This window comes from Gossypium hirsutum, chromosome A13 (genome assembly GCF_007990345.1).
Source record: "Gossypium hirsutum isolate 1008001.06 chromosome A13, Gossypium_hirsutum_v2.1, whole genome shotgun sequence".
NCBI lineage: Eukaryota > Viridiplantae > Streptophyta > Magnoliopsida > Malvales > Malvaceae > Gossypium > Gossypium hirsutum.
In genome coordinates, this window is record NC_053436.1 from 4,292,355 (window position 1) to 4,304,316 (window position 11,962).

The window sequence follows — 11,962 nt, forward strand, 5'->3', positions numbered from 1 at the left end:
GTTACTATTTTTTTCATTTGGGGGTTTACCTTTCTCTCCCACATCTTCTCCTTCAAACTCTCTTTAATTCACTGTCCTTCACCACTGTATTTAAAGTCCCCAGCTTTGGCTTAAAAAAAACTCAAAGCTAGCCTTTAGAAATGGAAGTGAAAGTTTCTCCTGAAAGATTCAACATAAGCTCAAACATGGCAAAGGTTGATAGGGTTGAGCAGCTTAAAAAAGATGATGATGTTGTTGTAAATGAAACCCCACAACCACACACAGATGATCATAATTCAGATGAAGAAGATACATCTCTGAGCCTGAGCAGCTTGTCCAAGCTTATACTTCCCCCTTTGGGTGCTTCAACCTATAACCACAGCCACATCAAGTCCAAAGGATGGATCATTTCTCCCATGGATTCAAGATATAGGTATGCTTTATGTGTATATACATATATGTGTGCAATACTACTCCAATAATTGCTAAGAGAGAGACAATTATTTGTTTGATTTGATTTAATTTAACTTTTTTTTACGTTAATTATTTGGAACATGAAAAAGCATTCATGAATACATATTGTCAACTGGTCCAGAATAAATTCCTAGAATAAGATCATTATACAGGGATAAGCTTTTTCTCAAAGCTGTTTTTTTATTCACAAAAATTGGTCCAGAAACTTTTACTTAAAAGCATATCCATGATAGGTTGAATCACCAAGTTAAAAGCATTTTGCCCCCAACAACTATCATTATAATTCCAATTTTGCATAAATTCTCTCACCTTTTTACTTTCTAGAATTCTTTAGAGTTGAGCTGTGATTTAAATATCATACCTACTTGTGTCTATCATTCATTTGCATAAAATTTTTTTTTTGAAGCAATTTGTTTAGTTAAATATATTGGCTGAGTTCAATTTTCTCCAAATTTCATGGATTCCCCCATCTTCTTTATCTCTTGCATTATGCCCCTTTTCGTAATTACAATTGGGCCAATTACTCGGGTAGTTCAAGTCCACTAATCTTGTATGCAAAGATAAGTTTGGTCAAATTTATAGAAGATCCTTGTACTTTATATTTTTGGTGGATTTAATCCCTCATCTAATTTTTGAAATGTCTATTTTCAGTCCTGAAAGATAACATTTTTTTCCCTGTTAATTACATCAATAACTTGACGTGGTTTATTATTTTTTAACATATATATAATCATGTAACTTAGACATTTATTTTTTCTATTTATATAAAAAATTTTGCACAAGCGGCCGGTTTAATATTGCTTTTAAAAGTTCTTTGGGGACAAAAGTATTTCTAAATAAGCAGTTTTTCTGGGAAAAAGTATTATTCCCGAGCCAAATGTTAACCTAAAAATATTTTTTTCAAAAACTTCAACTTTTCCCTTTTAAGAAACATTCCGGTTAAATTTACTAAAATTACATGAAAAATAATAATATAAAGACAACATATCTTGGAGGATTGAAAATAAGCATTTCAAAAAGTAGAAATTAATGGAGCCACCATTTATATGGATATAAAAAACAATACAAATATATCAACATCATAAGAAAGCAATAATTAAGGCAACATAACACCCAAAATATCAACGTTGAAACAAACTATTTTTATCCTCATTTCTCAATTTTTAATATGGAAATTTTGGAAGTAGAATATTTGGTTAACATACCCTAACTCACCCAAGTAAAACAATATCACTTTTAAGTACTGTAATACTATCGCTTTATGGAAAGTTTAGGCCAAAAGGAGGAGGAGGACAAAAGCAAAGGCAAAAGTGATCAACTTTTTTTTTTTTTGTGGTTGGGAAGGAAAACTGATAAACTTGAAAGACTTTAGAGTACATTATTTATAACTTCATGTTTTCAAATTCAATAATTCACAATACGAGAAAGGATAGTACGAAACAAGGGCATCACGTCATCCTACATTCTTTTCTAATTATTTAATGATATTTCAGTAATTTTTTCATGTCATTGATACGTAATTTTGATAATTTTTTTAACTCGAAACTCTAGACCTCAGACCCCAAACTCAACCCCAACCTCAAAGTCGAACCTAGATCCCGAACCTTGATTTTGGCCTTTTGGTTTAGGGTTTAAGATTCAAAGTTCGAGTTCGAGTTTTAAGTTTGGGTTAAGGGTCGGGTTCGGAGTTTAGGTTAAAAAAAAATACCAATATTATGTACCAATAGTGTGCAAGAAAATTGCTAAAATACCAATATTATGTATCAATGTTTCATACAATCATTTCTCTTCACGATAGATATACCATAAAATCTAGTTGATGGAATAGTAAGGAATTTGAGGTCTCAATAATATTTCATATTTAGATAATAATAGATAGCGTAGATTTGAATATTTATAGATATTTAATTTGTTTTTTTATTCGAAATATTTAGATATGTTAATTGGTATTCACTGTGAATTTAGAGTGAATGCATATATTTTATATATTTATTATTTAAATATTATTTACTTTTATGAATAATGGATTCGAATATCTAGATTCATTATCTATTTTATTTTTTTTAAAAAAATTTATACTTACTATATGTGAATATTTAGCGGATTAAAATATTTTACGTATAACTTAATTAATTCGATTATTAATTATTGAGTTTAAATTGAAAATCAAATTTTAAAGCAGATTTACATATTCAAATTTAAATTTTATAGAAATTATATATATTCAACTCAATATCATTTTTATCTAAGTTTATTCTTATAAATGAAATATATTTATCTATTAAAATAAATTCGACCCAACTCTACTCCGTATTCAACCAAATCCCTTACAGCTTTCAATCATCCAAGATATACATATACTGCTTATTTTGAAAGAAGAAGAACTAAAAAATGTTGACTTTAAGCATGCAATGTAGACTAATTAAAATTAAAATTTGTTGATACACAGTATTAACGGTAGTGAAGAAAAAGAGTGAAACATTCTAGTTCAAGATCAGAAAGGAAAAGCCCCTCCTCAAAAGGGTCTTTGGAATTGTATTTTAAGAAAATACCAAGTCAAGTTATTATATAATAAAATATAAAATATAAATTATTATAATAGTATAACAATTTGCCCCATATGGTCGAAGAAATATAAAATAATATATATAAATTAATTAGAAGTGTAATAAAGAAATGGAAATTGCATTTGCAGGTGGTGGGAAACATTTATGGTGATGTTAGTATTTTATTCAGCATGGGTTTACCCATTGGAAGTAGCGTTTTTCACGTCATCGTCTCCGCCCACAAACCTCTACATCGCCGACAACGTTGTCGATTTTTTCTTCGGCGTCGATATTGTCTTGACGTTTTTCCTTGCCTATATTGATTCAACCATTCATCTGCTTGTCCGAGACCCCAAAAAGATTGCCCTAAGGTTAGTGTTAATCGTTATTATGTTATCAGTCTAATTTCGATTGCAGTCCCTATACTATATTTTTTTTATATTTAGGATTTGATCTTTCTATTTTAATTTGGCATGATTTGACCCTTTCACTTTTATAATACTATTAGTAGACCCAAATTGATAAAACCTTTTAGTTTAAAATGGTGATGTGGAATTTTATAAAAAATATGTCCTCAATTAGTGGTTGAATGTGGCATTAAGATTTAAGGGGCTAATTAAAATTCTAAAAAAATTGGGTTTAATTAATTTTTTTCAAAATTTTGGGGTTTAATGAAATTTTTTAAAATTATTAAGAGGTTTAATTGAAATTTTTAAAAAAGTAATGAGAATTTTCAAAAATTTTTAAAAAATTTAAGGGTTTAAGTAACATTTTCAAAAAATTGAAAAGTTTAAGCCCCAAGCATTCATTGATATGTAATTTTATTATTGGTTGAATATGTCACAAAACAGTAAAAAGTTCTAATTTTTATAACTTTAACTATGAAAACTAATAATGTTATCAATTTAAACATACTAAATTAAATTAAATATAATACTAAATCTCAAATTACATACCTATATTAGTTAATATGTATTATTAATTATATAAAAATATTAAATATTAAATATATTTATAACATTATTGAGCCTTATCTTAATTGATATTATTGGTATCGCAACAACTAGTAAGACATGACTTTATACGTGCTTAAGTGCGCATTTTTCTCAGATTTAAAAATGGGAAGGTGTATGGGTAGAAATGTAGACTTTGTATAAATATATATATACACTTATAATACCAAACATGTATGTAAATATAACACATTTTTTAAATTATGTTTAATAAAAATTATTATTATTTGATACATTAGTGATGAAGATTTTTAACTTCACAAGTAGAGTTAAAAAACTGCAATATGTTCCGTTTATTTCTTTTATTTTATAAATATTAATTAAAGATATGTGGTTACTTTTTAATCCCGCTTGTAAAATTAAAATTTTCATTATTAATATATCGAATAATTATCCAATAAAAAGAAATCTACATCCTTTTATTCTAAATAATTAAATGGAATATGTATATATACCTAAAATATTGGATTTGATGAATTTATTCTCAATACTAGGTTCCTAATTTATTTGTTAATGGAAGGAGAACATATTCCGCCACGAATAAATCAATTAGGGGCTTACTTTATATAGAATTTTTTTAAAAAATCTTTTAAATAAAAATTTTAATTCAAATCATCAACTCGAGTTTCAAGTAATAATTTGAATTCATCATTTAATAAATCTATTTCGAATCAAATAACTAAAAAAAAATCCTCTAATAATATAATATGCAACTGTATTTAAGATTTTGATTGAGTTGACATCATTATCAACCAAATTTCAACTCAGTTATAAAATTATCAAAAACTAGTTACTTTTACAAAACAATAGATATTATTTTGAGGATAATTTTATTTTTTCATATAAAATTTAGAAAAATATTTATACATTATGAGATTTGATTCGTGAATATAACATTATTGATAATGTAATCACCAACTTTGGAAAGACTAATTTTCACAAAGTACATAAAGAAGGGGGGGAAATGATGAAATGGTTTTGGGATTTTAGGTACCTTTCAACATGGTTCTTAATGGATGTGGCATCCACTATCCCATTTGATGCACTTGCCTATTTGTTCACTGGCAAAAGCAAAATGGGACTCTCTTATTCCCTTTTGGGATTGCTCAGATTTTGGCGTCTCAGGCGGGTCAAGCAGCTTTTCACCAGGTTTTTTTCTTTTTGGCTTAATATATCAAAGTTTGGGTCAAATTTTCGTATCAAACCCTTGAATCTTTACGTTTTTATTGACTTTACTTTTTGTAGGCTGGAGAAGGACATTAGATTCAGCTATTTTTGGATCCGATGTGCCAGGCTTATAGCTGTAAGTGAAAACTGAAATTATCCTCCAGATTTTGAGTTGGTAATGAACTTTAAAATCGTCAAAATACCAAGTTGATCAAATCTTTTCACAAATTTCACCATTAATTTAAGCATTAAATATACGGTTCAAATCTTGCAGTATATTTAAAATACGTGGATCAAATATATTAAAATCAAGTTATCCTATCCACAATTTTATCAACGCAGTAAATTTTCTCTGCGTCATATTTGAGCTGGAATTAGTATTAACTCCCCTATATAATTGACGCCGTTTTGCTGAATGCAGGTGACACTGTTTCTGGTGCATGGTGCAGCATGCCTTTACTACATGCTGGCTGACAGATATCCGCACCAGGGAAACACATGGCTTGGGTCCGTGAATCCAAATTTCAGGGAAACAAGCCTTTGGATCCGATATATCTCGGCTTTGTATTGGTCCATCACCACCATGACTACCGTCGGCTACGGCGATCTCCATGCAGTCAATGCCGTTGAAATGATCTTTATCATCTTCTACATGCTCTTCAACCTCGGCTTGACTGCTTATATAATTGGTAACATGACTAATTTAGTGGTTGAAGGAACTCGACGCACCATGGAATTTGTAAGTTCTTCTAAAGTTTCTCAAATTCAAATTAACCCCTTACTATTAAAATGTATCAATTTAATCCTTATGCTAAATAAAAAGAATAAAATAAACTAAAATTTAACAGGGTTGGGAATAAAAAAAAATCAAGCCATTTTAACAAAAATAATTAGGTAAAATTAAAGAATAAGGACTAAATCTCGAATTTAAATACTAAAGGGGAATCAAAACCAGAATTCGACAGCCATATATTCGAGAATTTTATGTAATTTTTCTCAAAAATGTTGCAGAGGAAAAGTATTGAATCAGCTTCAAATTTTGTGTCTAGAAACCGGTTGCCCCCAAGGTTAAAAGACCAGATATTGGCTTACATGTGTTTGAGGTTTAAAGCTGAGAGCTTAAATCAGCAACAACTCATTGAACAACTCCCTAAATCCATTTACACAAGCATTTGCCAGCACTTGTTTTTACCTATAGTAGAAAAAGTATACCTTTTCAATGGCGTTTCAAGGGAAACCCTGCTGCACCTGGTAAGTGTTTGTGTCAAATTTTGTAAAGAGATTCGAATTATGGGATTTTATATATTTTTTTTATTTGAAAATTTATCAGGTGGCGAAGATGAAAGCCGAATACGTACCGCCAAGAGAGGATGTTACGATGCAAAACGAACCGCCAGAAGACGTTTACATCGTTGTGTCGGGGGAAGTAGAAATCATCGAGTGTGAGATGGAGAAAGAGGAAGCTGTTGTTGGAACCCTGCAGTGTGGGGACATGTTCGGAGAAATCGGTGCGCTTTGTTGCCGGCCTCAAAGGTTTACGTTCCGGACGAAGTCGCTTTCGCAACTCTTGAGGCTCAAAACCGCCGATTTGATCGAAGCAATGCAGGCCAAACACGAAGATAATGTTGCTATCCTTAAAAACTTCCTTAAGGTCACTCCGTTCACTAGTTTCTAGCCGCTTGTTTATGTTATTAGTTTGCAAACTTAGGGGTTGAAGTTGAACATGTAACATGTTGCAGCATAACAAAAGGCTTAAGGATCTTAAAGTTGGAGGTATAGTAATGGAGGGCGGAGAAGAAGACGGTGATCCGAAAAACATGTCCGTTAATTTGCTTGATGTGGCTGACACCGGCAATGCTGCTTTCCTCAACGAGCTTCTCAGGGCAAGATTGGATCCCGACATAGGAGATTCTAATGGCAGAACCCCGTTGGTGCGTTTTAATTTGAAGAGAACTGAAGAGTCGAAAAGTAACATACATTACAATCATAATAAACCCGAACTAACCTAAACTATTGTTTTATTTTTCAGCACATAGCAGCATCAAAAGGGCATGAAGATTGTGTGTTGGTACTCCTTAAGCATGCTTGCAATGTGCATTTACGAGGTAAAAATAAGACATTGTAATGCTTTTTAAATTCATCAATTTTTGTCTATTATGGACATGGATTGTTATTAAAGTAAAGGGACAAAATTATGTAAAATTTAAAGTATAAGGATTAAATATCAAATTTGAGTATAATAAAGGGATTAAGACTAGAATTTGACCAATTAATTAATCTCCGAATTAATCAAATGTTGCAGATACAAACGGCAACACTGCACTGTGGGATGCTATATCCTCGAAGCACCATTCAATATTCAGGATACTATACCATTTCGCCTCCATTTCCGATCCGTTCACCGCCGGCGATCTCCTATGCACTGCCGCCAAAAGGAACGACCTGACGGTGATGCAAGAACTATTGAAACAAGGACTGAACGTCGACGCGAAGGATCGCCATGGATCGACGGCGTTACAAGTCGCCATGAAAGAGAAACACCAAGAAATGGTTAACCTGCTCGTAATGAATGGAGCGGACGTCGTCGATCCAAACACGTATGCATTTTCTCCCACGACTTTGAATGAAATAGTGAAGAAGCGAGAGATCGGCCACCGAATCACGGTGATGACCGACAACGAACCGCCGTTGAAGGAGGTTGAAGGTGACCTTCATGTGGGCATAGTAGGCAAAAGCTGCAGAGGGATGGACAATCCAAGGGTGAGCATCTATAGAGGGCATCCATTAATGAGGAAAGAATCTAGTTGCATGGAGCCTGGGAAGCTAATAAGGTTGCCTGGTTCTTTTGATCAGCTCATCAACTTTGCAGGTTTGGATCATAGCTGAGCTAACATTTTAATTTACAGGGTTAATTCCACTAGACGTCCCCAAATTATAGTATAGATTTTAAATTGGTCACTAAATGTAATTATATCCAAGGGGTAAGGCAACATTTACCTTTGAACTTGGTAATTTTTTCCAACTTGGTCCTTGAACTTTTTTTTATTCACATTAATCCTTAAAATTTATAACTTTTTTAATTTTGATCCTTGTGATGATGTGACACTCTAATATTGATCACCTAAATTATTTATAAAAAAATTATAATCTTTTAGGTGATGATATGGAACAATATCATAGTGTAACATCATCACATAGACAAAATAACGAGAAAATTTGTCAAATTTTAAGACTAATATATAAAAAAAATTCAAGGATTAAATACTGTTTTATCCTTACATCCAAGGACGAAGTTGAGGATAGGGAGAACCTTGATCCCCTTGGTTAAATGGGCTAATTCCAATCTTAGCCCTTGGTTATAATAAACTATTTAATTTAAGTTTTCTTAGCCTCTCAAAAAATAATAACTTAATTTAAGCACTTTTAGCAACAAGTTTTTAGCATTGACCCCTTGAACTTTTATAATTTTATCTCGTCCTAGCTTTGTCCTTAATTGTATCAATCAAGTCCTTCTGTCAACCTAATTGTTAATTCAAGCGTTAAATACCGATTCAGATCTGGCACGAATCATATTTAAAATGTGTGGATTAAACTGTAAATACATATGTATCTATTGAATGGATAGTTTGAATATGACGTGTTAAAAGAAATCAAATATTACTATTTCTTTTCATTAACACTTCATATCCAACTATCCAGGCAATTGGTACACATATTTTCAATTTGATCCTCATGTTTTAAATATGTTTAGCATCGAGTTGACATCTAACAACCATTTAATAGCTAGGCTAATTCAAGAACCTAATTAATACAATATCAATATACTTTGAGCACTCAATTAAAATATTTTGAAGTTTTTAGCCAATTTAAAATCTAAACAATAATTTGAGGATGTGGGGTGCAATTAACCCTATCTTATATCTAGTCCTTTGCAAACAAATTAATTATTTTCACTCAATTTGTCGCAGGAGAAAAATTCGGGATCGATGCAAGAAATGCCATTGTAACAGATGAAGCTGGGGCCGAAATTGATTCCATTGAAGTGATAAGAGATAATGATAAACTTTTTATTTTTGAAAATTTTAAATAAAGAGTTTAACGCGGGTGATTGATGTAATTACTTTTAAAAGGTGGCATCATGTACAAGCTTATTTAGATAAAACAATTACTAGCTTTATCAACAAATATTAATATTATTAAACGGGATAATTACAAACCTTATACATGAGCTGTAAAATAAACATGAAAAATACCAAAAGAAAATTACTAAGCTTTACATTATTAGGCAACTATATTTTATTCCCTTGGTTTGAAAACATTTTTTACTTTCAAAAACATTGGGAAAATAGTTTATTGAATTTTAGTTCAATTGACATCATTTTTGTTGCAATATATAAGAGAATGTAGATTTGAGGCCGTTTAAGTGCGCATTATGTTTCGATTTAAACAATTTGGAGAGTTTATGGATAGAAATATGAATTGTATAAAAATAACATATTGCAAAAAATGATGGAACTTTTTTAAATTTAGTCATAACGATATTTAGTGCATAATATAGTCCATGCAAGCAATAGCGGAGGCAGAAAATTATTTTGGGGGCCGAGATTAAATTGTATATTTTTACGACAGTAAAAATGTAATTTCACTATTTTAATGGTCTATATCTTTATGAATTTTAAAAGATTAAATCAATTTTTATCATTTTTAGGAGGGCAAAGTGCAATTTTACCATTATTAATTTAAAATTTTATAAATTATAAAGGGTTTAAATGAAATTTTTTTCATTTTAGGGGAGGCTAGGGCCCCTACCAGCCCCTGGCTCCACCACTGCAAGATTATAATAAGACTTAGATAGCTTTAACGCATACTTTGAGTTGAGTTTGAGTTTAGACATTTTAATTTTTTTTTTGAAAAACCCAACTGATGCTGTTATTAGATGGGATATTATCCAAGGACAGACGCAACAATAACTTCTTCCTACAGCTGTCCTACTGTAATTGGCATCCAAAACGATGCATTGGGGAAATTGAAAGCAGAAAAACAATAAAATTTTATTATTCGAGAAAAGTAACCAGAAAGACTCTAAACTAAAAGCAAATACTGAAATACTAAGATTAAATCCCATTTTTTTTCTCACTAAACCCATAAATCTGTTGTGCATCAGTCGCTTTGGAGACTCCTCCACTATAAATCACTTAGCATTCGGCTTTTTAAGCACCAACCTCCGTTGTTTCCACGAGTTCATCGAATCAATTCGTCATTATTAGATTCAGACTCGTTACTAACATTTCTTCTATCATTGCAGCAGTTCCTGTCAATATTTATCAGTTCTTCAACCACGTATGAAACCCCTTCCACCCAATATTGTGGGTCTTTGTACTTCCATCATTCCATCGCCATTCCGTGCACCACTGTGTTAGCTGTTTGGTACGTGTATGAACTTTATACTTCTGAATCCGAGTGATTTTCGTTTGATTTCTTGGATATAGGCTCTAATGCATGATCTGTCTTTTGTTTCCCGATTCAGTTTCCTAATAACCGTCAACGCATCTCCCTCAACCTGTATTTCATGAAAACCTCTTTCTTTCGCTATAGTGACAGCCATTAAGCACGCCCTTGCCTCTGCCGTTGTTGGATCTGTAATATTATCTCCTGGGTAAGTACCTGATGCCATAACTATCTCGTCTTTATTTCGCGCAATGACTCCAGCTACTGAAGTATGATGGATCTGGTTAAAAGACGCATCAAAATTTATTTTTATTACATCTCCTCTGGGTGGTAGCCATTCTTTACTGTTAATCTCAGTTCTGATCTTCATTACTTCACCTATGTGTTTAATTTCTGCATAGTATGCGTTGATAAATCCCACTAGTTCATGCACTAGGATCCTTCTTCCCTCATGAAACACTCTGTTTCGGTTATACCAAATAGCCCATAACAAAATGGTTTTGATTTTACATTCCTCGTTAGTGAGATGCTCGAAACCAGTCGCTAACCATGTTTTCCAATTTGTTTCTCTATTGTATATCGCCTTGATATCTCCCAAATCCCGGAGTACTTGTCGGGTGAAGTTACAGTCTTTAAAGAGGTGGCTCACTGTCCTCTTCTGCTTGACACACTGGACAAGTTGTGTTATCACCAGCTTTCGGAGTTTCAGATTATACAAGATCGGCACAAACTCATTCCCAATTTTCCATAAATGTATTCTGATTTTACTTGGCACCTTAAGGTTCCACAGTTTTGTATAAAACTTTGTTAGGAGATTATGTTGTATTCTGCAATCCCCTGTTGTATTCAATCGTCTGTAACCAGTCTTAGCTGTGTAAATCCCTGCTTTATCCTCCTTCCAAACTAGTACATCTTCTGGTTCATTGCTCGCCAGCGGTATTGAGATGATTTTTTGCATTTGTTCCTCGCCGAATAGAGAATGTATTTCCTCCTGTTTCCAGGTAACAGAATCTCTTTCAATTAAATCAGATACCATGGAATACCTAATATCAATTTGTTGACATTGAACTCTTCCATTTTTAGCTCCCGATATCCATGCATCATTCCAAATATTGACACTCCATCCATTTCCGATTCTCTAGCCAATCCCCTCCTCTACCAGATGCCTGGCTTCCCATATGCTTCGCCAGGTAAATGATGGGTAAGATCCGATTCTTGCACTCATAAACTCTACTTTTGGAAAGTATTTCGCTTTTATTATTCTTGCAAACAAACAAATGGGCTGCATAATAATCTTCCAACCTTGTTTCACTAGTAGGTGTAACACCCCTATCC

General features: G+C 32.3%; 1 protein-coding gene across 1 annotated transcript; it reads left to right on the forward strand.

The window, feature by feature from the left end:
* On the forward strand, positions 1 to 9,380 carry LOC107894234 (potassium channel AKT2/3). The gene is made up of 11 exons (XM_016819492.2): positions 1 to 412; positions 3,149 to 3,370; positions 5,003 to 5,161; positions 5,258 to 5,315; positions 5,601 to 5,918; positions 6,191 to 6,430; positions 6,510 to 6,830; positions 6,919 to 7,110; positions 7,209 to 7,284; positions 7,482 to 8,048; positions 9,148 to 9,380. Exons 1-11 carry the CDS (start codon positions 141 to 143, stop codon positions 9,267 to 9,269), a joined length of 2,547 nt encoding a protein of 848 aa, XP_016674981.1. The 5' UTR covers positions 1 to 140; the 3' UTR covers positions 9,270 to 9,380.
* The last annotated feature ends 2,582 nt before the right edge of the window (positions 9,381 to 11,962 follow it).